Genomic DNA, 27,866 nt, shown 5'->3' with positions numbered 1-27,866 from the left:
CATAATACAGACATATAGTATTATAATATTTATTGTATTTATGTTCAATACAAAACATACACAGCGAATATCGTAAAAATCAAATGTAAATATTACATTTTTATCATCTTACATACACATTTGACATGCCACACTTAGTCTTAAAACATTTTAAATTTGTTTTCATTATTTCACGGCCCCCTCAACAAAACTAATGGCTCCCAAGGGGGCTGCAGCCCACAGTTTGGGAAGCGCTGGTATAGAGGATTCAGAAACAAGTGACCAAGATTGTGACAGGTCTGTGGAATACTCCCTATGAGTCTAAGTTGAATGTCAGTGGGTTACAAAATTTAGTTGATAGGCAGAAAAGAGGGGACATGATAGAAATTTTTAAGATATTAAAGGGGTTTTATAAATTTGATGCAAGTGAAATATTTCAATATAATATGACAAATAGAGAACTAGAGGGTCATCCGTGGAAGTTGTGTAAGAGTGTGGTTAGTAGCGGGTGTACAGACCAGATTTTTTGCATGAAGGTGAGTTAGTGGAATAATTTGCCAGAATTGGTTGCGAGCTCTCTGACAGTGAATAGATTTAAGGAGAGGTATGATAGGATTTGTGTGTATAATAGTTAATTTGGATCTCCAACGATGAGTCTCTGGATTCCATGGAGAGGCCATGAAATAAGAAAAAAAAAATGAAACTCAGTGGCTTCTCAGACTATGCAAGGTCTTTATGATTACTATAATCCTAGCTCAAATAATAAGGGGATACAGTATGTCGAGTTCCTATCCCATAGATTTCTGGCATCTCAGAACTAGTTTCCTGAATTCTGTAGAAATACAGTTTAGTGGCTACATTTATTCTTGTCAACAAATTATCATCATGGTTTTCATCTTCTAAAAATAGGTGCTCCCCTTTGGCTCTTCCTGATGTCTACCAAGTTCCTTGTGACTGTTGTCATTCTTACTTCAGAAAAATTGGACACTCAGTGGAAAAGAGGATTAAACAAAAAAACACCAATCTTACATTAGCAATAGGAAATCTGAGAAATTTGGCCTATCACATCACAATATCCTGCGGTCAGAAACTTGCTTGCTTCATCTTTTTCACTAGAAATATGAATATTTATTTAAAGACAGCACTGTAAACATCTCACTATCCACTATCCTTTCTTCACTTCCTGAAGAAAGGATAGTGGATAGTCTATCAAAACGATAGACTCTCACTATCCAAGATATGGAGAAATCTTATTCTAATCACATGGCATTAAAGTATTATTATTTTTAATAACAGTTAATCAGTAATAATGCAATGTTTCCTGAGTTATACCTTTTCATTGTTTTACATATAACATCATTCAGCTCTCACTGTTTCAAATGAATCTGTTGTTCACATTCTACTTTGTAATTAACTAATGTTGCCCTGATAAATGCCTGTAATATTCAGGCTGCAATGTATGACTTTTAAATAGATATTATTTATTTATTTCCATGGGGTTTTATGTGAATTGGAGAAAATTTTCGTAATGTGCTCCACAAACCAAAATTTAAATAAGCCAATAATTCTCCACGTTAAAAATCTACTCCTCGCTACACCTTTATACAACTTCCAGGGATGACTTGTTCTTCCCCTCTCACTTTCTATTCTTTTTGTAATCTTCTTGTGTATTAATTCAATAGAATCTTCTTGCTAATTTAAATGTTTGTATGATATCACCTCTTTTCTTCTCATCCACCAAACTCTGCAATTTACATTCCGATGTGGGATCTTAGCAAGTTTTCTAGATATTTAGATCGCAATGAAGTTAGAGAATGCCTTGCATCCACAGTGGGTTATTTATTTGGGGTCTTATTGGTGATTATGGGAATGACCTATTGGATTGCGATCAAGTTTAATATAGGTATTTGTTTACATTTTTTCTATATATTCTACAGAAATCATCAAGCTGTTGTTGCCTTTATCAGTTTTCAGAACTACAATGCTTTTATCCAGTCTAATATTTTGTAGGGCTAATTGGTTCATTTTTGTAATGTTATTAATAGGCAGTTTTGCTTGAAGACCTGCGGAAACTTTTTGAATGCAAAGAAAATCTGGCACATTGTTAGGGAGTCTGCTTTTTTTTTCTACATTGGCCACGATATCTAATTTTTGAATTGTACTTGGTAATAACGCAAATCTGAAACCTCATGAAAGGATTTTAGAATAGTTGTACCAAGAACAGAAACCTTACAATTACTACAAGATCGATTTCCATCAGAAAGCATTACATTAACAGCACTTTCTTCAAATTCCAAGAGGAATATTTTGAACAGAAGGAATGACTAGTAACGGGTTCTTCCTTTACCCCTCTGTTAGCAAATTTATTCATGTAGTGGTTTGAAGAGAAACCCATTTAGGACCACCTAAGTTTAGCTCAGATGTGTCAGCAATATGTTTTTTTGCCTGGCTCTTCACCCAGTTAGAAGAATTTGTCCCATACCTGAACAATGTTCACCCGCTTATTAAATTCACTTTAAATTGAATTAGAAGTAAATTATCTTGACCATTTTCAGACACACTTGAAGTATCTGAGCAGAACACATTCAATTTCTCACTGTGCTGGAAGCCAACAAACACTGGACAATACTCGCATGCCGTAACCCATTACCACCCAGTGCAAAAAATAGGGATTATTCATCCCCTGTGTGATAGAGCTTACAGAATTTTTAGTAATATAGACAAAAATAAATAAAATAATAATAATAATAAGAGTTTGACTACCTCAGCCTACCAAAGAATGGTTGCAACAGAAATTCTCTGTCAACCTTCAAAACAGTCAAATGAACATGAAAAACAAAATTTAGAACAGTGATTCTTTCCTTTATACAGTCTGTCACAGATGAGATATCAAGGATATTACATTAATAAAATATAAAGATTGCTTTCTACTCAAGATTTCTAATATCCTGAAACCACTAAAACACCATGATTTACCTCTTAAAACCTGGTGTCTACAGGACCAACTGTATATTTGTGGTTTGTGTTTGCTTGTGGTTAGGAGGGGGTACACCAATCTGAACACATTAAGAATTTAGAAAATGAAAGGAAACAAATCTGGACGGGCAGCACATATAGGCAAAACAAACATCAAGTATTATGACAACAAACCAACAACAAAATGCTCCACACAAATTTCTCAAGCACATTCAAGGAGTTAGCTGTAATGATTAAACATCCTCAACAGCATAACAAAAAACAATGGATGCTTTTCATGAAGTCATAGCAAATGTGCACTTTCCATTGCTATTTCTGTTTTTAAATATTTCATTATGATATGTTACCTGTTATGATCTGTTTTTTAGTTTATTCACTTATTTCTCTTGATTACGTGAAACAAAAGAATTTTCATGAAACTAAGTTGAGTAGTCAATAAATTATTTCTTTCTCATCTGGCAACACATTTCTAATATGTCCTTGCTTCATAGAAGCCTACACAATGAGAACAGTTTTAAAACTAAGTTGACAGTCATGTAGTCCTAATGAAAATAATATCTAAAATTATGACATTTCATGTTTTTTAGTTACTGAAATGCATGCTTGTGGCTACATCAGATATGTTAATGCATGCTTGTGGCTACATCAGATATGTTAATGCATTTTGTATCTAAGTTTTTTAGATTGCTTGCATAAACATGTGTATTGTTAATGTTTAATATAAGCATTTATAAATTCATCATATAAATGTTGAGTAACTTACAGTATATCACATGTTCAATTCTTTGAATTTGTAGGTTGTTGTCCGAAGGCTTCCACCATCTATGACAGAAGAGCAATTTTTGGATCAGATATCACCAGTTCCAGATCATGATTATATGTACTTTGTAAGAGCTGATATACGGTAAAATATTTTAACCTTTTTATATTAGTTTATTTTGCAATGTTTCATTGTTAGTTCAGAGTAATGTCAATGCTTTCATGTTATTGAAACTGAAGCATCAAATTATTATTATTATTATTACATGGCCCTCCAGGGAGTTCAAAGACTCATCGAGGGAGGGTACCTATTCTACATCTATCTCCACTACTCAATTCACCAACTACAACAACCTTCATCATCCATACCAACGTCATCTACTGCTGACCACCATCACTAGTATTTTCACAATCACAAATATCCATGCCCACGGAGGGATTCAAACCCACATTCTTTTGGTTGGAGAGTGGATATGCAGACCACTTGGCCAACCAGGCCGGCTATTGCACACATTCTTTTTTTTTTGAGTGGCAGATTTTGATTGATTAGGATTGGAAATACACCTGGTCGTCGACTTATGACCGTCCGCACTTATGACCACAAAAAAAAAAAGAATAAATTAATAATAAATCAGGCAGCTGCGCGTATGATAACTATGGGATACAATAGTTATCGTATGATAACGTGCGTATGATAACTATCTCTCACATACACTCAGTCGCTTTCAAGCATCTGTTGCGTGTGGTGTATTAATTAAAATTCTACTGAAATACTACCCATAAAATGTCTAGTAAAAGGAAAATGCCTTCATCTACAGAATATGCCAGCTAAGAAGTCAAGGAAAACTATGGATTTAGAGTGTAAAATGAAAGTTATCCAGAAGTATGAAGGCGGAAAGAAAGTGAATACGATAGCACGTGACTTGAAGTTATCACATTTCACAGTATCGACGATACTTACAGACAAAGAAAGAATTCGGGAAGCTGTGAAAGGTTCCGCACCCATAAAGTCTGCAATTTTAACCAAACAATGACAGGGACCCATCCATGAAATGGAGAAATTGTTGTTTATGTGGATGGAAGATTTAATACAGAAAAATTCACCCATGAGCCTTTGCACAGTGCAAGCAAAGGCTAGAAGTCTGTTTCAGAGTTTAAAATCATGTGCCGTAGACAATTACGCAGAAGATTTTCAGTCTAGTACTGGATGGTTTAAGTGTTTTAAAAAAAGATTTGCTTTGCATAATGTACGTAGGCTGTTCAATAGGTAATAAGACTATATTTATACAGAAAACAGATTACCTTTAATCGTCATCATTTACATGGTCTTTTTCGAAGTAACTACTGTGAGACGCGATGCATTTGTCCCAACGTTGCGTCAACTTCTTAAACACGTGAGAGTTCTTTCAAAACCGCCTCCGCAGCTTTTACACATGCTTTGTTGCTTTCGAAATGGCGGCCTCTTAGTGGTTTCTTGAGCTGAGGAAACAGCCAGAAATCACACTGTGTGAGATCAGGACTGTATGAAGGGTGTGGTAGGATATCTGTGTTGTTTTCTTCTGCAAAACGTCCACTACACAACTAGCAATATGTGGCCTTGCATTATCGTGGTGCAATAAGAAGCCATTCTTCAGCAATGGATGCTTCCTTTTGACGTGCTTGATGATAATTGCTGCTGTGTTGATCATTGTCTCTGTGATGGACATTGAAGGTCTTCCCTCACGTTCAAGATCTTCCACATTTTGCCTTCCTTCCTTAAAAGTTTTATGCCAGCGAAAAACACTTGCCCTCGACATTGCTTCATCGTGGAAAGCTTCACGTATCATGTTAAAAGTGTCCGATGCCGATTTTTGCAAACGCACACAAAATTTAATCGCATAATGCTGTTCCAAGGACGCTTCCATTTCGAAGACTAGTCGCACCTCGTAGGCATGCCGATGAGCACTTGTGTTTAGTCACGTGACCCTCTGGCACATCAGCCCGTATACACCATCTATCAACCTCTTTTGTTAATACATACAGCAACATTTCTGTATTCCACAGAAATTAATATTGTGGTGAGTGGTTTTGCCACAGTAAAATTAGTCTTATTACTTATTGAACAGCCCACGTACGTGCCACAAGAGCAGGAAGTGTAGATGAAGATGAAGCCCAAAAATTCATTGATAGTTTCGACTCTTTAATCAAAGAAGAAGGTTATCTACCGGAACAAATATTTAACGTAGATGAAACAGGCTCGCAATGGAAATGCATGCCTAATCGTACGTACATACACCAAGAAGCAAAAAGGATTCAAAGCTTTTAAGGATCGGTTGACTTTGTTGCCTGGTGGGAATGCCGCGGGTTTTAAGCTGAAGCCTTTTCTCATTTATTGCTCAGAAAACCCTCGTGCATTTAAGCACACACTGCCCGTTTACTACCATTCAAACCCTAAAGCTTAGATGATTCAAGCACTGTTCAAAGACTGGTTCATGAACTGCTTTATTCCCCAGGCTCGTGAATATTGTGTGGAGAGAGAGAGGTATCCCTTTCAAGATTTTATTGATTATGGACAATGATTATGGGAGATCAAAACCATTAACACAATATCTATGATACTTCTCCTTGAAATCATTAACATACAAAGCACTTACTACTGACTGAAGCAACCTATTCCATTCATTGGCCACTCTCTAAGTATTCTCACTCTTGCTAACCATGCTCTTACCCAACTTCCAGGGATAACCTCTTGTTCTTCTTCCTCAAGCCAAGTGCTGAAATATTTCTCCTTCATCAATCCTATAAAAGCCTTGAAGTAACTTAAATGTAACTTAAATCCCCCTTCCCACCTTTTTTTTTTTACCATCTGCAATCCACAAACCCTGAATCTGTCCTCATAGGGAGCATTCCACAGACAACTCACCATTTTGGTCACTTGCCTGTGAATCAAAGCTTTATAAAGAGGAGTAGTAACTCCCATATCTCTGCTTGTTAGTGTGTTTTTTAATAACCAAATAATCCTGTGTGCTTTCTTGGCTACTTTAGCAATATGACCTCTACACTTCAACTATCTACAACCATCCTCAAATCCCTAGCTTCACCAATTACCTGGAGTACAGTTCTCTCAATATGATGCACAGCATCCTTGTAATCTTTCTGCTCAAAAATGCATAACTTTATACTTTTCCACATTAAATTGACATCCATTATGTTTTGCCCATACTGTCAGCCTATTTAAATCATCCTGCAAGCTCTCTATCGTCTCTACCCAACTTTGCATCATCAGCAAACAAACAAATGATACTTAATATTTACCAAATCTTTTATACTTTATATTTAATAAATCTTTATTAAATATAAAGATATTTAATGCCATTATTAAATGATATTTATATTAAATATAGTTAACAAATTCAGTTTATTTACCATATCATTTATGTATAAATTAAACAGAGTGGTCCAAGCACAGTGCCATGCAGCACACCACTAGTCACCTTCCTTCTCATGTATTCTGTTCCTGTATATACTACTTTTTTGTATCTGTCCATCAGCCAACTTTTTATCCATATCACCAGTTTCTTACCCATCCCCATCTGTTGCAGTTTGCATAACAGAGTTCAATGTGTATCCTGTCAAAGGCCTTTGCAAAATCCAGCAGTATAATCATACAGCCATTCCCTTTATCGAACTCAGCTGTCACTCTATTATAAAAAGTTAGTAGATTACTAAAGCCAGACTGACCCTTCACAAAGCCATGGTGCCTCTAATTGAGTATCATATTCTTATTCATTCTTTTCTTGTACTTCCACCACCACCACTTCTGAGATGCAATTGCTTTATAATTTGCTACCTCAGATTTAGATTCTCCTTTATGCAAAGGAATTATGAATTATTTTGCCCTCCTTCCACTCTTTTCATATTTTGCTGATACCAGAGCTGAGACTTTAATTAAACAGCCTAGCCAAAGGCATAGCTCCTCTGCACATTCTTTAAAATGTGACCCAATATCTCATCCAATCCACAGTTGTATTTGCAACTGTGGATTGGATGGGATATTGGGTTACATTTTCCTTAGTATACTGCAGATTCTGCAGTATACTAAATGTATATGTAAATGTTCTCGCATCAGTCCCTGTCGACCTCTGTCATAACAGTATCTTCACTTGAGTGATATACTCTTGCGGCATGATCGTTCAATAGCTCAATAATTTCTTCTGCCTCCATTAACTCTACCATCTGCACTCACTTAAGTTAGCCTTCTATAGTTATTCTTCTTCTTACTTGCCAGATAATGAAAAAAACTTTTTGGGATTTCCTTTCTCCTGTTCGAATAATTTCCTCTCATAATCAGATTTTGCCTTGCTTGCTTGATTCTTGTACTGTTAATGAGTTAGCTTGGTCACCTTTCTCCTTATATACCCTCCACAACATTTTCTTTATTTGTAGCTGATGTTGCTACCTACTCATTCCTGTAATGCCATTCCGATTTATCCTCCTGACCTTGGGTATGCAGGTTGATATTGTTTCCTCAAGATACCCCTTGACTATATCTCCCATGCACTGTGAACATCCTTTCTTTGTAGATTTTTATGCTGTGTTACTGCTTCGAGCAGCTTCCTAAGTGTATCATAATCTCCTGCCTTCTAGTGCTACATATGTCCCTTCTTAACTGGAATTTCCATGTTTTGCTACGTCCCAAGTCAAGACCATGATCACTTTTCGCAATTGGAAGCAAAGCCACCTCTGTTATGGACAGTTTTTCTGATCCTATAAGAAGATCCGACAACACTCTTGTATCCTTAGTCCCCTCCGTCACATTCTGTTTCAAGTAATTATCTCTCAGTAAGTTTATAAATTCCATTTCCTTCCTGCCATGTGATCTTTCCTCCTTTTAATCTATGTCTGTGAAGTTGAAGTCCTCCATAGTAATTACTACTTGACTTGCACTCATTGTACTAATCTGCTGAAGCATGTCTTCCACATCATCTGTGGTATCCCTTCTCCCCCCCCCCCAGCTTAGCAGCAACTAATTTTATATTTTGTCCTATTCCCTCAATCTCACACTAAACTGACTCAAAAGAGCTGATTCTTACTCTTCTTGACTACATTTCATCTGATATCATCAGCAGTACCCTATCCTCTGTCTTGTCTACTTTATCGTCTCTGAAAATACAGAATCCATCACATTCAGTCCTGGTAGCTGCATCATCTGCTATTAGCTAAGTTGCACCATTGCCTATAACGTTTGGCAAGGGTGCACTAATCAATGCCAAAAATTCTGCTCTCTTGTTCCTGATACTTCTGGTATATAAAAACTGGCAACATCCCTGTAGGTACCCAACCCCTTTACTTCCTGAATTGACTATCCTATGAAGACTAGATTCTGCACTTGTTGGTAATTCTCACACTCATTTGCTTCATGGGTGCTTTTTATCCATTTTTTATCCATACACACACACACACACAGGTACATCTGCATCCACCCAACTTCCTTTAGTTTTCCTGAATTTGTGCTTCCCCACTCTCAGTAAACAAAGCTCTCTCTCTCTCTGGACGCCTAACTCTGAAACAGTTATAAACAAAATAGAATTTATCACATTTTCCATTCAAATGTGATAACATATCTATCATGAATTAAATTAATTGTAAAAAGTCTTGAAGTGAATTTTCATCCCTTTTAACTATGAAAGTGAAAGGAGATGCTACACATTTAGACAAAAATTTTCTTGAAATTATTTTCTTATATTTTAGTGATCAAATTCAGGTTTGTGGAGGCTGTAAGAAACTAAGAGATATTAATTAAGCAAGCATAAAATAAAACCATTATACAGTAATAATTTTTAGGATGAGCTAATGTTTTAAAAGTTGGGATATCTGCTTTATTTTTCATTACATCTTGTATGAATATTCTATGACTGACTGGATGTTCAAAACCATCCTGTTTACAATGGTGTTTCAAACAAGAAGACACACTTCGTTAATTCATGAATAGGATAAGCACTTAACTTTCTCACTTTTTTTTTTTTCTCAAAGCAGAAAACATACTGAAGTTGTCTGAAGTCAGAAATATGGAGTAATAAAATATTAATGCACCATACATTATCGATAGTAAAAACCCACAATGATGAAACACAAACTCTAAATAGTAAAAGATACATTGATAAGGAATAGCTATAATGAGAAACACACAGAAAAAGATTACACTGCTCTCAAAGCTCTCCCTTCTCCTCTCCAGTTAATATAGAGAAGACTCAAGGCTTTAGGTTGCCATTTCCTACCATTTGGAAGGAGGAGCATCCATAATGATTTCTAAGAATTTCGATATCAGACTGGCATTCAAATTTGCAAACCAAATTAGAGTAATTCCTTGATTCTTTTGGTGCCAGCATCTTCTTGGAGTATATAGGTTAACATGTCAGTGCTATATTTCATATTTTGCTCAGACAGGATGATCTTTTGAAGTGAGAAAGAAAGAACATACAGTGGATGTTCAGCAAAGAGACAACATGAGCTGTCCTCACATTATGGTAAGTCACACTTGATGTGACTTATAATAATATATTGTCGCATCATCTGGATCGGATTTCAAATAAACTGATAATTTAGTTAAATGAATGATTAGCATTTTGTCAGCATTCAGTTAATTTGAAATTAACAAGTACATAGCATTTATAAAAAATACTCGTATTTTTTCTCATCTTGTGAAATATGCCATGTTTATAATTTTTGATCTACAAATGCTAACTTTCTGTAGGTAAATGAATGAGGTCATTGCTAAAAATTTAAGAGAGAGCATGACATTCGAGTCATGCTCTCTCGAAATAAAACTGGCCAGTTAAAAGCATAGTGGTGCTTTTAACTGGCCAGTTTTACTTATCATCATTATCAAATTATTGAAATGAATCCTTAGGGTAAAGGATATTGTGATAATACTTCATGAAAAGTTGGCATCATTACACACTTCCTATCAAAATTTTCATCCAGATTAATCTGTTATTTGTCAGGAGTCCAGTATTGTTAGACCTTATATTTCAGTGTTCCTAAGCCGCTTCTTACTGTATCAGTTGGCCTAAATGTTGTTCTTCCTAGAGGTATTTTCCTACCATCCTTACAACAAATACCTCTCCTGTTCTGTGTTTATATGACCATACTATCTGAGCTTAGCTCTGCTCACACATTCCTGAATGCTAACAATGTGAACTTCCTATCTAATATCCTCATTCTGCTATTGACGGCATCTGTTCACTCTCCTAATTTTTTTCATAACGCATATCTGTCATCTCCAGTCTTTGATGAAGAGTTTTTGATCAATGGAGAAACTAATAAACAATATTTTATTCGCTCTATAGGTTCTCCTTTCAGGATGCAGTTGTCCTGCTTATTTTCATAGTCTTTGATTTTAATACCAAAATTATTACAGAACTTATTCAATTTAGTTAGCATAACATCATCCGTATAAAGAGTTGAATATTTCCATTTTTAATAACAGCACTAATGCCACTTTCTTTAATGTGATCTATATGTAAAAATATTTCTTTTTTTGCAGAACCCCTATGAAAATTTTAATAAGAAATTACAACAATGAACTGTTACATGCAAAATATTTTAATCAAGAAAACAGGATACATAATGTTACAGATAATAAAATACCACAATTGTTCTGGAAATAAGTCACTTTAGTAATAATTTCCCCATTAAAGTCAGCATGCTCTGAGGAACCCCCAAATGTTTTCACAGAATCCTAGGGTTCTTCAGAATCTTCTTCTTCTGCAGCTTGTCCCACTTAAGTAAGGTCGCTATTCTCAGTGAGTCTCTTCCACATCTTCCTGTCTTGGACTGTAACCACATCCAAGTTCTTCAAACTTCCTCCATCTCTTCTTTGGCCACCTGCACCCCCTCCTCCCCTGCACATCTATCTGCATGACCTTTCTTTCCACATACTCATCCTCCCTCCTCATCACATGACCAAACCATCTCAACCTTGCCTCCTATTTTTGCTCCTAAGTTCATAACTTTCACCTTTCCCCTTACATAGTCATTTCTCAGATGATCCTTTCTGGTCACACCACACATCCACCTAAGCATTCTCATCTCCGCTATCTGCATCCTGCTGATGTTATTTTTCCTCAGGGCCACAGTTTCCATAGCATACTTCATAGCTGGTCTCACTACTGTCCTGTAGATTTTGCCTTTTAGATTGATCGGCACCCTCTTATCGCATAACACTCCAGCCATCTCTCTCCAGTTCCTCATCCTGCTTATATCCTGCATTCCACTTCCTTCTCAGCCTGTCCATCCTCTTTCACTGTTGTACCTAAGTATCTAAAGTCCCTAACCTTCCTGATGACATTTCTTTCCAGCTTTGCAACACATATACTCTGTTTTACTTTTGCTCAGTCTCATACCTCTCTCTTCCAGTACTTTCCTCCATCTTTCCAGCTTAAGAAAGTGGCCTAGAGTATTAGAGTTGACACTAATCTCTACAAACAAAATGAAATTACATCAATGACAACAGGAGAACCAAGTGTCTTTTATTATTATTATTATGTTATTTTAAGGACATATACTCTCCTATTGGTCTAGGCTAAATAACTATTGTTTTAATGTAATATGTATATCTTCTTCTTCTTCTTCTTCTGCAGCTTCTCCCACTTAAGTGGGGTTACTGTTTATAATGAGTCTCCTCCAAACCTTCCTGTCTTGGGCTGTCACCACATCCAAGTTCTTCATCTTCAAGTCCTCTTCTACCAGCTCCCTCCATCTCTTCTTTGGCCACCCACGCTTCCATCTTCCTTGCACATCCATCTGCATGACCCTTCTTCCCACATATTCGTCCTCCCTCCTCATCACATGACCAAACCATCTCAACCTTGCTTCCTGTATCTTCGCTCCTAAGTTCGTAACTTTCACTGTTCCCCTGACATAGTCATTTCTCAGAAGAACCTTTCTGGTCGCACTGCACATCCACCTAAGCATTCTCATCTCTGCTACTTCCATCCTGCTGATGTTATTTTTCCTCAGGGCCACAGTGTCTATAGCATATGTCATAGCTGGCCTCACTACTGTCCTATAAATTTTGCCTTTCAGATTGATTGGCACCCTCTTATCACATAACACTCCAGCCATCTCCCTCCAGTTCCTCCAACCCACTTGTATCATGCATCCCACTTCCTTCTCAGCTCCTCCATCTTCTTCCACTGTTGAACCTAAGTATCTAAAGTCTCTCACCTTCCTGATGACATTTCCTTCCAGCTCCAGATCTGTCTCCTGGCTGCCGCTGCCCACTGCGCAACACATATACTCTGTCTTACTTCTGCTCAGTCTCATACCTCTCTCTTCCAGTACTTTTCTCCATCTTTCCAGTTTGGTTCCCGCTTCTTCTCTTGAATCTACACACAGCAAGATGTCATCTGCATACAACATTGTCCAAGGCGCATCTTCTCTCACCTCCATCACAATATTAAACAGAAATGGACTTAATGCTGACCCTTGATGCAAGCCAACTGTTACTTGAAAACTTTCTGTCTGTCCCAAACAGGTCCGAACACTTGTCTTTACATTTCTGTACGTTTCCCGCACCAACCTGACATATTTCTCCGTTACCTTCTTCTCCCTCAGACACCTCCAGACTTCTTGCCTTGGCACTCTATCGTATGCTTTCTCTAGATCAATAAATACCAGATGTAGCTCCCTTTGTTTCTCTCGATATTTTTCCATCATCTGTCGTAACCCAAAGATAGCTTGAAGCCAAATTGTTCCTTTGCAATCTTCACCTCCTTCCTCAATCTACCATCAAGAACCCTTTCTAGGATCTTCATTGTGTGGGACATCAACTTTATTCCTCTGTAATTTTTACAGTCTTGTGCATCCCCTTTACCCTTGTAGATGGGAACAAGAGTACTCTCCCTCCATTCCTCGGGTATATTTTCCTGTTGGCAAACTTTCATGAACAGGTCCCACAGCAGGTCAATTCCCTCTTCCCCCAGTGCCTTCTGTGCCTCCACTGGAATTCTGTCGGGGCCCACCGATTTTCCATTCCTCATCATCTTCATGGCCTCTGTCACTTCCATTCTACTGATGTTCTGTACCATCCCCTCAGAAGGCTGCCCATCTCCTCTGTGAGTCCTTGCATTTTCCTCATTCAAAAGTCCCTCAAAGTATATTTTCCATCTGTTTCTTATGTCCACATCCCTCCATAATACTCTTCCTTCCGCATCTTTGATCTGCCTCTTAATGTAGTATGTATATAGATGTATATATTCCTGAAGATGATCTTAATGTGAATGTTGTAGAATTTTAATGTTCTTCAAGTTTTTTTATTTATCTGTTTATTTATTTATTTTTTATCTCAATGGTAGTTGGGTCCATAAATCCAGTATAATGAACTGTTCACAGCTGGCAGATATAAACTTCAAACTCAGATCTGTAAGCATCATTGATTTAAAAAAAAAAAGTGAAAACAAGAACTCATATTTATTGATCAGGTGAAAAATCTGAAGATTACATTAAGAGAAGAATATCATGATGTTGTTTGCAAAGATTAGAAAAACAAGAATCCACATATTAAGCCCAGTAAGTTAAAGAGAGAGTTAAAAGAAGAAACTGCATAGAAAGTTTACCTAGCAAATCAGCATGTAATATTTTAAACCAGTTGTTTCCTGGCTTAATCATCAGGCAGGTATGTGGACAGAGAGAAGGCATCTGTTCAGTTTTTTTTTTTTTTTTTTTTTTTTTTGACAACTGGAAGCTGTAGTATTTGGAGGAAGATTGGTCCAGAGGTAGATGGTAGGAAAGAGAAGCAAGAGAATCTGGTTCTGTAGGTTAGCAGTTAAATCATGAATGGATAATGGGTAATTGTTGCTCATGTTACTGTAGCAGAAATGGAGATGAGTATTGGATGCCAGTTCAGTGGAATAGCCCACAGAAGTCTGTAGAAAAAGCATCTGTGAGATCCATAGAGAAGAATCGTTGGTTAACTGAACTGTCTTCTTCCCTGCATGATTGCCCACAATAAATGTGAGAGCATATTCTGAGGTCGAGCAGATTTGGAATTTGTACAGAGTTAGTAGCTGGTTAGGTGAAAGAATCAAGTATTGAAGGTCTTTCTTGGATGTCAGGAACCTACAGGTGTGATGTGATGTGTTTGTGCCAGGGAAGGGTAGAGGTAAATGTCAGCTGAAGATCTGGTCTTATCTGTGAACTGGGTATTAGCAGAGGTAAGGAGAGCTGAATGAAGTTTTTTGTAAGAGAAAGGCAGGACTGCATTTTGTTGATAGCATTGATGGTGAATTGCCTGTAGTGCTACTAAAAACATCTTGTCTTTTTTGGGGTAATGACCAGGTTGTTATTACTTTGGAGAAGAATGGTATGGAGATCTGCATTTAAGGCACTGATGCACTTTGTATGCTGTAAAGATCTTGAAACTTGTGATATTTGAACACTTCTAGATTTGTCAGAGGAGGAGGAGGAATGGATTACTATTGTTATTAATGTCTGGCCTCTGGTCAAAGGAGTCATTGCAGAGGGTCCACACTTTCATGCAAAAAGATCATTGAAGCCTTAAATCCATTTGCAGTTTCCACACTCACCACACTTTCAGGCAATGCATTCCACTAACCAATTACTCTCCATGCAAAGAACCTGCTTCTCACTCCCCTGCTCACACCCTCCTTATACAACTTCCAAGGATGACCTCTTGTTCTGTCCTTGTCTTCCCATGCTCTACAAAAAATCTCCATATTAATCTGGTAACAATCCTTCATCATCTTGTACATCTCAATCATATCTCTTCACTTCATTAAGCCTCTAACATGCATATCCTTCCTTCTACTTGTAATTCTTTGTAAGTTGCATTGCCTCAATCTATCCTTATATCACACATTTCATAGACCTGATACTGACTTATTGAGCCTTCTTTGAACCCTTTCCAATGCATCCTCATTCCCTCGAAAACCATTTGACGAAATATGCACACAATAGTCTATATGTGGCCTGATCAGAGCCTTACACATAACTTCTTTGCTTCCCCATGTCAATGTCCCCATGATTATTGCCATAATCCATTATTATGGTCTTACATAATGTCTATTTCTTTAAATGTATGCTTTTAATAATTTATATGTATGCTCTTACATTTTTTGTAGTTCACACATGAAATTAAAAAAAATGTTCTCAACAATTTTAGCAATAGTGACCTGTAAACTTCAAGTCTCTGTTTACCATCATCCCCAGATCACTCATCTCTTCTCTTCCACTTCCTTCAAAATCTCTATTAATTGCATACTCTGCATCCCAACCTTGCCTAGCAGATTTCAGGACCTTGCACTTGGCGACATTAAACTAATATCTTCACTCACCTGCCCACTCACATAGTCTATTGAGCTCCTTCATTAGTAAAATTATGACTTAAGATCAGTGTCAGAAGGTCATTTATGTATAAGAGAAAGTGGGTTGACAACATAACAGAGCCTGAGTCACTCCTTCATTGGTGGGGAAATTTCAGAGACAAATGCATCAACCATTATATGCATTGAATGACTAATTAGAAAACCATCCAGTTAAAAAGAATGGAATATTATCCCATATGATGCAACTTTTCTGAGCAGTTATTTGTTCCAGATACTGTTAAATTACATGGACATGCTTGGTGCAACAACACCAGTTTCTCTGAACCATTTCATGTGTCCAGAGGTTAGTGACACTTATCCAAGTGTAAGCAAACAAAGTGTGCATGTGAAGTATATCTTCATGATTAGGCTACTTGTATATAGTGGCTAATGACTTCACATTAATTGCCTTATTATTCCACAATGCAAAGCACACATTCTTTGTGTGTGTGTGTGTGTGTGTGTGCGCGTGCAATACTATGCATTTTGGGAAGACCAGTTTCGACTTTTTGAGGTCTCATCAGTGGGAGCTAGACCCAGAAGAGATACCAAGGTTGAAGTAATGCAGAGTCGTATATTTTCCATATATAAGTAACCAGAGTTATACTTATGCACAAGTGCATGAGGCTCTAGCTGGGAGCCCAAAAAATTAGGGCCAACTTAAGGCCAAACAATGAGGGAGGGGCCCCAGAGCACTCTACCATCTCAGGTCCCACCCACCTCAGGAAAAGTATAAGTACAGCCCTGTAAGTAGCAAAAAAAAAAAAGGTGTAACACCTTATTATTAAAATACTTCAAAGTTTTTTCACTTGGTTATAAATTAAATTAAAGATGCCATGCATCTTTAATTTAATTAAACAAGAATTATATTCTTGTTTAATCATTTTTTTAGAGAAAATGTTTAAATGTAAAAGGATAAAAGAATCTGAGAGTTGAATTAGAAACTATTGATTGAAGGTTGGAGACAGATGTGAAAGTTCTAAGAAAGATTAAGGGAGTGCATTTATTGCATCAGTAGCAGAACATATTCAAACTGAAGATTTCAGAATTGACATGAAATTTTTAATATTCAGGAATATATGTAGGAGTAGTAATGATAATGATAACCATCTGCAGTACTTACAAGTCCTTAGTCTTATGCTTCAAGAATGTGTAAGTAGAGCTAAGATTACCAAAATAAGTGTTTGAGAAAAAGATAGCAGGAAAGGCAATTGGAGGAAGACTAAAACATATGTGAATTAATATAGTCATGAATGCTTTAGCATTTAAGAAATTTTATAGCTAACCAAATCTGAGAGACCTGGCCAAGTGGTTTGTGTACCTGCTTTCCAACCAACATGTTGCGGGTTTGAATCCTGCCATGGGTATGGATATTTGTGATTGTCTTTAGGTTGGAGATGAATTTCATCACCCAGTGTGGAACTGCCCCACTTATTGGAGGCCTGAAATGGCTTCAAAAAGCTCCATGTTTGGTCTCTATAGCAGGGTTTCTGGACTATATAACAAATAAATAAATTAAAAAAATACAAAAAAAAATTTATAAAATTGATAAAAATAGAGGGAAAAAACCTTAACCTATCCACGTTACAAAATATACTATGGATTGCAAATAATCTTTCTTGTGTGGGAGCAACATGAAAAAATAAATAATAATAGTTTGGAAGAAAGTTGTGGAAAGTAGTTATGAAATATTGTTCTCGACTGTCATAATATATGGTACATTCTGCACAGTGTGTACCAGAAAATGATGTGATGATGATGAGGCATCAAATCAAATTACAGGGAAAATATAATGGGATTTCCTATAATGGAGATTCAGTTAGAGACCTAACAAATAAAATGCAGTTATAGGAGAGTTGATTAAAAAAAAAAAAAAGAAATCTTATATTGCTATAGTATCTTCTAAATCTCTTCAATAATGCATTGTAGAATATGATGACCAGAGATGTATGCTTTCTATTTTGAAAAATAGAAACCATAGAAATCTTAGGTAAAACATAGTTAATCATTATTTGTGTTTGTTTCCTTTTCAAAAATTATGCATATTGGTAAATGATATAGTACATAGCTTCATTTCAGAGTTATTACTTTCTGTCAATATATATATATATATATATTCTAGGAAATGAATATCCAGCTATTGTGGAATTTGCTCCATTTCAAAAAATTCCTAAGAAACGAACTAAGAAAAGAGATGCCAAATGTGGAACCATTGAGCAAGGTAACTATACTGAATAGAAGTAAAGTTGTTTTTAATATTAAAATAACTAAATTGATGTAATTTATGAATCATGTAAAATGCTTAATTTAATCATTTAGATGGATACAATTTATTTCAGTACCTAAAACAAAGATTGCTCATAAAAATTAAACAGTATGGCCATCTTACTAACTGCTTCCTCAAGTTTTTGTAAGAAGTTTGTTGATCAGATTAATTCCAGTCAGAAGGCACTGTTATTACTGACCAAACTATGTAGGTTCACCAAGTCCAAAATATCTGACTCATCCTGGAGATATTTAGAAAGATGAAAATTGTGTACAGGTCCAAAGGAGCATGTACTATTGAGATGTGTGCCATTTGAGTTTCTCTGAAATATAGTACTCCCAATACTTACTCAGCTTAGCGTGTGACTTCAGACAGTAATTTGAATCTGAAGGCAGAAATTATTCATTTTAAGTTTAATTAAAGTTACTTTTACTCAGAACTACTCTTCTCTGTAATCACTCTGTTACCAATGTTCATTGAAAAAGACTGATGCCAAGAGGTCTGCCTTATCTTTGGGTGATGTTACAGTGGTACCATGAGAATGTGAGAGAGGTAGAAACAAGGAAGAACAGACGTTATGCATCTTTGTCTAAGGTGGAAACAGGAGATCTCTTTGGTTAAAAATTCAGATCATATATCTACAAAAGGCATATGAGATTTGAATTTTCAAGAGAAGAGCTCCCACCCATTTTCATCTTAGATAAAACTTGTTTTATCTAAGATGAAAATATTCACTCATTCATTAAGTTGTGTAGTTTCTGCCCTTCCTTGAGAGGTAAAACTCTCTCTCTCTCTCTCACACACACACACACACACACACACACACACACACACACACACACACACACACACACACACACACACACACACACACACACACACATCCTGATAGTGCCATGTAACTAGCATCATCATCCAAAGATATGACAGACTTTTTTGGCATCAGTTTTTCCCTCCAACTCTTGTATTGTGTAGATCACTTTCTGTAATCTTTCACCAGAAGAGAAAAATTCTTATTAGTCTTGATACTAATAAACTTGATCCAGATGATATATATCTTTACTTGAGCTCAAGTATATATCATCTTATTACTCCAGAAGTACCACCTATTCATATTATCTCTATAAGCTGTCATACTCATCTAGTATCTACTCAATAGCATGGAAGCAAGCATTTATCCAGCTTGTTCCTAAAAAGGGAAATAAAAGTCAGTCATCAAACTATCACCCATTCCCCTCACTTTAGTACCTTTGAAAGTGGAGAAGGTCTTTAGCAACCAGCATCTTTACTGTCTAGAGATTCATCAATTATTTAGTGATCACCAATGCGAATTCTCTTTCTCTTGCTCTACAATGGATCTCCTCACTAACTTCACCTATCTTTAGATAGGCAATGGAAGGATTTGAGAAACTCATGTGGTTATGCTTGATATTTCCAAGACATCTGATCATGTATAGCATCAAGGCCTTCTCTACTACTACCTTATGACTTTCTTGCACTTTGTGATTGGATTGCCTGCTTCCTCTATGGTTATTCATTGCTTGTCATGGTGGTTGGCTTCCTTCCATCAGATTTCTTTATTACTACTGGAGTATCCCATGATTATGTACTCTCACCATATCCATCTCATCCTCACTCTTTCTCCAATCCATCATTGACCTCTCTCTCTCTCTCTCTCTCTCTCGCTTTAAATTATGTTCATAGTTTTGCTGATGACAGTACTCTTCTCCATTTCTTCATTCAAGAAACCTTGCAGTATACTCAAATGAATCTAGCTTCAATATCTTCCATAACTAATGTCTTAAATACTGATTTCCTCACCAATCTCAAGTGGGGTGAAAATAATCTTCACTGCTATCAAAACCTAGTCCTGTCTTATTACCTGGAAGAAATATCTTGCTTCATGCCCTTTTACTTTTGATGATTTTCTCATTTCCTCCAAAATCAGTTTCCCTTTTTGGACTGACTTTAACATCAATCTTATCCTGGCACAAACTTATTACATCCATAGCCTTTTCAGCTTCCAAAAAAACTTGGCATTTCGTTCGAAAACACTGCTTCACTTCTACTCAAGCTGACTGACCTTAGAATATTGCTGAAAACATGTGAAATATATATAATTATATATTTCACATGGAAATATATATTTTTTATTGTAAAAAAAAAAAAAAAAAACTGAAATAATAGCCACTTCAAAAATGCCACATAATATTGTTACTAGGAATAAATTTATTTCTTATGAAATAGTCTTTCTTCTTTGAATCAGTTCAATGGGATTTAATATTTTATTCACGATATTGTTTCATTTTTTTCAAAACAGTAATATTTTCTCACTGCTGTGGTGTTAAAGATTTTTTTTTCTTTTTTTCATTGCATTAGTTTGCACTTACGCACAAGTTAAAGAGTACATTTTTTTTTTTTATGGGGCTCCTGTTCATGAAAGGTTTAGTGTAAACCTATGATACATTAGTACCATAGGTGGGCTAAGTTTTTTTTTTATTGATTATATATATATATATATATAATCAGCTAATGCTCTTTATTCCTGTATAGGGAATAAAGGCCATTTTAGCCCTATCTAACTTTTTGAGACTGAGTGGGCAGTTCAATCTCCACTGGTAGCCAATTAGAGATAGCTGGCCCAAGCCTATCACTCATTAAGTAGCACACAGTGAAGAAACAGCTAACAAGTGCCACAATCTCGTGGTACATAACCCTAACACAATATATTAAATGTCTGAAAATAGTATGGGTTCTGCGGTCGATTTTCTTGAGTTTTATCTTGATTACCTTGATGGACCTGTGGTTTCAATCAGGATTTCTCCATGCCTGCAGGTCGTAAAGAGTTCAGCTATTCCTGTCTTGGGCCTTTCTTCTCCATTTTCTTCCAACTTTCTTAATCATTGGGTCTTCCCACCTTAAGGCTGGTCTTCCAGGTTTCCTTTTGGTATCTCTCGGATACCAGTTTGTAACTCTGACTGTCCATCTGTTGTCTCTCATTCTGGCGAGATGTCCTGCCCATCTTCTTTTGCTGTTGTAGATTGTTTTTATTATATCTGTGAGTCCAGACTTCTTCCTGATTTCTGTGTGCCTTACGTGGTCTATTTTGTTTATATTACATGTTCTTTCTATTGCACGTTGAGTTGTTATTAAGCTTTGTTCTTCTTTTAAAGTTGTGTTCCATGTTTCACTGCCATAAGTTAATGCTGGTAAGATGTGACTATTGAAAAGATGGGCTCTTATTTCTATATCTTTATTTTGTTAGTAATTGTTGTTAGTTACAATTACCAACCAAATTATCTTAATTTGGTTGGTAATTGTTGATTTTATTTTGTTGAAGGCTATCCAAGCAGCTCTTTTTCTCCTTGCTATTTCATTTGATATATCATTATTCATTTTTATGGACTGGCTGAGGTAGATGTATTCTTCAACTTTTTCGATGGTGTGAGATTCTAGAGTGATTGTATGATCTTTACAGTATTTGTTTTTCATCCATCTTGTTTTGTCAGTGTGTATTTCCAATCCAATTTTTTGGCAGTTTTGGCTTATGTTATTCAGCATTGATTCTAAGAGTTTGGGTGAGTGAGATATTAATACCACATCATCGATGCGTAATAGGATATTTAATATTTCACCATCGATGTTTATTCCATCTTTCATGTCAATTTTTCGAATGATGCTGTCCAGAGTAGATGTGAAGAGATTAGGTGATAAGACATCACCCTGATGTACTCCTCTGCTTAAGTTAATTTTAATTGGGTGATTGAAAAGGGTGATATTTGTTGTGCTTTCTTTGTAGATATCTTTTATGAGTTGGATGTATGCTTTTCTTGAGTTTACTGGACAAAAACACCCGAGTTTCCAGGGGGAAAAACCCGCTTGCCAGTGTATGTTATTATTATTGTCTGAGACAAATATCTGGGACAAATGTTTATAGAATGAGGAAATTCCCTTAAAGAAATAAAAAGAGGAATAGATATAGCAAGAAAAACCCTCATTGATATGAAAACTGTACTAAGTTAATCCAGAAACATTAGCATAGACATGATAAAAAGATTAATAAGGTGTGATTAATAGGGAAATATATATATATATATTTAGTAATTTTAATGACTGTAACAACTGAGATAATTAAGAATAAAAGTTTAATATGGATACAACTAGTTTCGTTGGTAAGCCACCTTCTTCAGATGTCAAAGTACAAAGATATATAGACAAAAAAGACCTACAGAAACATTACACACTTACAACAACAGAGCTGTCAAAAAAAAAAAAAAAATATATATATATATATATATATATATATACAAGGCAGGATTTGAATCCATAGCCTTTTGGTTAGCGAGCAAATATACCAACCACTCAGCCAACTAGTCCCGAAAAAGCACAACTAATGCTATAAAAATTTTTTACCACTGATGATGATAATAGATTGATATATTACAGTATGAAAGTTTTTCTTTCAGTTTGTTTTGCCATTAATGGCAAAATATATGAGTGTGTGTGTGTGGGGGGGTCTTCATCAAATTTCTGGTATGTTCCTTTTGGGGGGCATATAGGATTCTATCATAGTACTATATGAAAAGTTTTCATTATTACTGACTTTCTTCAACAATTTTCCTCCAAATTAGACTATCTGTCAGGACTCCAATATTGTTAGATGTTATATTTAGATCTAAGGCATTTCTGATTGCTTGCATCAATCCACCTAGAGCTTGGTCTTCCTCTGGGTATTTTTCTTTGCATTCTGGCTGCAAGCACCAGTTTTGCTAACCTTTCCTTTCCCATTCTGTTTAAATGACCATACCACACCACACCACCTGAGATTGGCTCTTCTGACATATTCTTGAATGCTAACCATTGGAAAAAAAAATATAGGAAATAGAGGAATTTTAGTTTTATGTCCGTCCACATTTAAAACAACTCAGTACAGGGGGGGGAGCCACATTTCTTGCATTCATTAAATTGAACTTTGTGTCATTGTTTTGAGATGCATAAGAAACATACTGACTTTTTAAAATAAGATTATCACACCTTGCAGTGGAGGTGTAATTGATGACTTACACCTGCCTATCTTGGCATCATATATTCCATATCTGCTTTAGTTGACATTTGGGAGTTAAGCAATCATCCCTTAACTGAGGATGAACTTAATGTTCTAGTTCAAGGCCACAAATCTGCAATTGTTACAAAACTTTCTCTTATTTAGATTTTCTACATAATGTTAAATGTCATATATCTCATCTCTCTTATGAAGATAAAAATAAATTATGTTTCGAGGTCACCAAAGTTATTATGATTCAAAACCACCACCTCTCGATATCCCTGTGTCTGAATTAAAAGATTTATGTAGTCTCCATAATAATAAAAATCTCACCATTACAAAAACTGACAAAGAAAATGTTGCTGTTGTGCTCGGTTCCTCTGAATATAAGCATAAAATAGGTTTTCTCTTATGGGATTGTACCATAGGTGGTGCGATCCCAGTCAGGGTCCAATCAATTACCAGCTGAATAAACTTAATTCTTTATTAGATAATGAATCTTCATCAACCCAGATACTGTTAAAAGGTTTAGGACCTATCATTGCTAGACCATCCGGGATTTCTGGGCTTTAACTTTACAAGCCTGGATATTCTCTGTGACCAATTCTTACACAAAATTTCAGTCTCTCTCTTTTTGATCTCCTCACTCACTTTCCTGTCCACTCTTTCTCTTCTGTAAGGGAATACCTCTCATTTTATTTCAAAAATTAGAGATTTGAATCTTGACCCTTCCAATTTGATATTGGAAAAGTTTTAAATTACACCTTGGAACTATTATCTTCTAAATTTCTATTGGACATTGTGGCCATTTAAGTTTGTCATGAACTCTGGATATTTGAGCTGGAAAGATACTGTGATTGGCTCCCTGATTTCACTGGCTCTCACAGACTTTTACTTGGAGCATTTTTATTATTAATAATAATAAAAAAAATGTCTACTTTAAATTCAAAACCTTCTCTTTGGCTTCATTATGCTGATGATGTTTTTGTTATCTGAAATAAATCACATCAGGAATTAGGTGTCTTCCTATGAAAAACAAATAGCTTTCATTACAGAATCAAATTTACCTTGGGATAAACGAATGGAACTATATCCTTTCTTGATGTCCTTTTGAAGGAAACAGATGATTCCAATTTCATTCTACTGCAAACAGTCCTTGTATGGTCAGTATATTTATCACACATCTGTTCTTCATCTGAATTGCATTAGAAGGAAATTTCTACCATTAACAGACTATTTCTCTCAATGGCTACAGTCCAAAAATTATTAAAAGAACTATTAGCCGATTTTTACCTTCTGCAAGAAGAGATGACTTCCACAAAATCTCCATCCTTTCTGTCAGAGGTAATTCCGAATATGTTTCTTGTATCCTTAAGAAATTTCATCATTCAGCTATGTTTAAATCTATTAATCCAGTTCTTTTGTTGCCTTATACTCTATTTTTAGCAGATGGTATTCTTTGCTTATACCTGGAGTCTATTCAATTCCATGTAATTACAAGTTATTTACTTCATTTAAACAGGCATCGTTAAACTCATTTCCAAACACCTTTTTTTATATCGAATCCAAAAAAAATAAATAAATAAATAAAAATAGTTACACACATACCTACAAATCTATCTTGGATCCTAATACTATTTACCAGACTTCCTCACAGTCACATATGAAAAAGATAGCACATTCTCCACGTGCTTATATCATTGCTGTTTGAATTTCTCAATTGTTTTTGTTACACTCATGGTGGTTTAAGATACGTAAACCAAAATATTTGTATAATTTAATACAGTTAATTAAATATTTTCCAACTGTACTGTGTTTCTTTTTTAATCTGGCCATTACTCATCAAAACAAATTTTTGAAATTACAAGTATACTGAAAACCCATCAATATAAGGATCTGTCTTCATATTGCTATACACTGCATATTATTATTATTATTATTCAGCGAGACCTCCAGGGAGTCAGGGACTCATTGAGGGAGACCATATACAACACACATCAACTATCATCCTTATTCTTGAATTCATTCACACTCCTTGGACATACATCCAATGGCAATCCATTCCAATCACACACCACCCTCTGAGAGAAAAATCTACCCCTCACCCCCGTCTTAGCAACATTCATTCTCAGCTTCCAAAGATGCTCTCTTGTTCTTTCCCCACCCTCCATAAAATGAAAAAATTCATCAACTGAAATCCTGTATGTCCCTTTCAGAAGTTTGTAAGTCTCAATCATATTGCCCCTCTTTCTCCTGTTTGCTAGTGTCTGCAGTCTACAAATTCTCAATCTGTCTTCATAATCAGTATTCCACAATCTTGATATCATTTTTAACAATCTCCTTTGCACACTCTCCCTCTCTCCCCTCTATCAGAATCACAATGGGAACCAGCATAATAGTCCAAGTGAGTCTTATCAAGGCCTTGTAAAGAGGCAAATTGACATCCTTATCTTAGCATGCGAAAGTTTGTTTCAGCATTGCAATTATCTTTTGAGTTGTATTTGCAATATTTGCTACACAATTTGCTTTCTACTAACATTCCAAAATTCCTAGCCTGATCAGTTTCTTCTAGCATAATCCCACCAATATAATACAACGTTGGATATCTAATCAAGCCAAAGTGCATGACTTTGCATTTACTGACATCCATTTTCCCATGCTCACAATTCCAGCCTTTTGAAATCATTCTGCAAGTAAAAGCATATCAGCCACATTCTGATTATCCCAGTATCTTTGCATCATCAGCAAATAGCTATATATCACCTGTTAGTCCTTTCCAGTGTCACATTAATATACAGATTAAATAACAGTGTGCCAAGGACTAATCTTTGTGGTACACCGCTGGTTACCTTAAATCTTGCAGACTCACATTCCCCGTATACTAATTTTTGATATCTGGCAGTAGCCATTCTTATCAACACTAATATTTTATAATCCAAACCTGTGTTCTACAATTTATGCAACAGTTTTCCATTCTGTATTCTATCAAAAGCCTTAGCAAAATCCAAAAGTATCATGGTGTATCAATTTCCTCCCTTGTCTAGTTCAGTGGTAACATTATTATAGAATGTTAGCAAGTTGCTAAAACGTGACCTTCCTTAGTAAACTCATGCTGTTCATTGCAAAGTAAACATTCTCTGCTAATCCATTTCTGAATGCAAACCTTAACCAACTTTACCAAAATCTTCACCACCACTCCTGAGATACTGATTGGTTGATACTTGGATACATCTGTTTTTTTCACCACCCTTGTGCAATGGGATTACCATACATTCTTTCCACTCCTGTGGAATCTTCCCTGTTTTGAGACTCATTATTACGTCTGGTCAATAGAATATCCAGTTCTTCAGCTGAACACTCTTTTAGCACCCATGCTGATATCTCATCAATCCCTATTGCTGAACTGTTATTCAGTTTGTGCAACAGTTCATTCAGTGAACTTAATGTTGCATACACCAGGTTGATAGCTTTTAGTAAAATGGGTACTCATTAGTTGAACAACCTGTTCTGCATCTGTCACCCTCACGCCATTTGCATTCAGAAGAGTTATTCTTCTTATTATTATTATTGTTACTATTTGTGACACCTCCAAGGAGTCGAAAGACTCATCGCGGGAGGACACCCACTGTACAACTCTCCGTCTCCACCACTACCGAGCCGCTACTACCAATCAGCACCATCTACCGCCAAACCGCCACAAGTATTTTTTTGTTTGAAAATTGCGTGTTCTGAAGGGCCAATTTGTCTGTATGCGGGATGAAAAACCAGAGTTTCCAGGAGAAAAAAACCCTACTGCCTCCGTATGAGATTGGCTCAGCTAATTTCTTAACACTTATTAATATACTGCTGATCCCCTTAATGACTTACAAAAAAAAAATAACTTTCTGCACATAGCATTTAAAAAAAAGTAAAATAAACTATTCCCATAAAATGATTTAGGAAATATATACATAATTCAATACACCAAAAAAATTTTGATATTTCCTTATATAAAGTCATTTCCCTCTTTCCTCATTTCACATGCACTATGGCTAAAATAATGCCAGAATAGATGCAGTACTATTTATATTTGGTCTATACATAGCACATATATCTTCTCTCCCAGAGAACACTTCAGTGACTGTGATATTTCCCAATCTTAACTAGTACATCCTTCTGAACACCCCCCCCCCTTATCTTCTCTTCCAGAAAAGATATGGGGGGGTCAGAAAAGCAAAACTCTACAAAAAGCTAGCAGAGCACTGTCTCCTAGTCTTAATGAAATTCATTTCAACCTATGTTATACATTACATTAAGTGTAATGCATCACATAGATGTTAATATCAGCGTCCATACTGCTATTTATGTTCACAGCTGTTAATATAAATTCCATAGGTGCAACATCTCTACAATCCTCCAAAAATAAAAAAGGAAAACAAGCTAATTCAAAACTTAAAACATTCAAGAGAATTGTCAGTCTACATACTAGAAGATAAAC

At 35.9% G+C, this 27,866-nt stretch overlaps 1 protein-coding gene across 1 annotated transcript in view; it reads left to right on the top strand.

Annotated features, from left to right (window-relative positions):
* Nucleotides 1–27,866, top strand: part of LOC150093402 (uncharacterized) — a 233,648-nt gene that overhangs the window by 71,822 nt on the left and 133,960 nt on the right. Inside the window, exons 3-4 of the mRNA XM_090413608.1 lie at nt 3,848–3,859; nt 18,202–18,300. Coding sequence (XP_090269734.1) covers nt 3,848–3,859; nt 18,202–18,300 — 111 coding nt within the window. The remainder of the gene's footprint in view (nt 1–3,847; nt 3,860–18,201; nt 18,301–27,866) is intronic.

Source organism: Typopeltis vanoorti, chromosome 24 (genome assembly GCF_054136105.1).
Source record: "Typopeltis vanoorti isolate ZY-2024b chromosome 24, IOZ_Tvanoo_1.0, whole genome shotgun sequence".
NCBI classification, from domain to species: domain Eukaryota; kingdom Metazoa; phylum Arthropoda; class Arachnida; order Uropygi; family Thelyphonidae; genus Typopeltis; species Typopeltis vanoorti.
The sequence above is the reverse complement of the archived record's forward strand: the minus strand, read 5'-3'. Positions and strand labels throughout refer to the sequence as shown.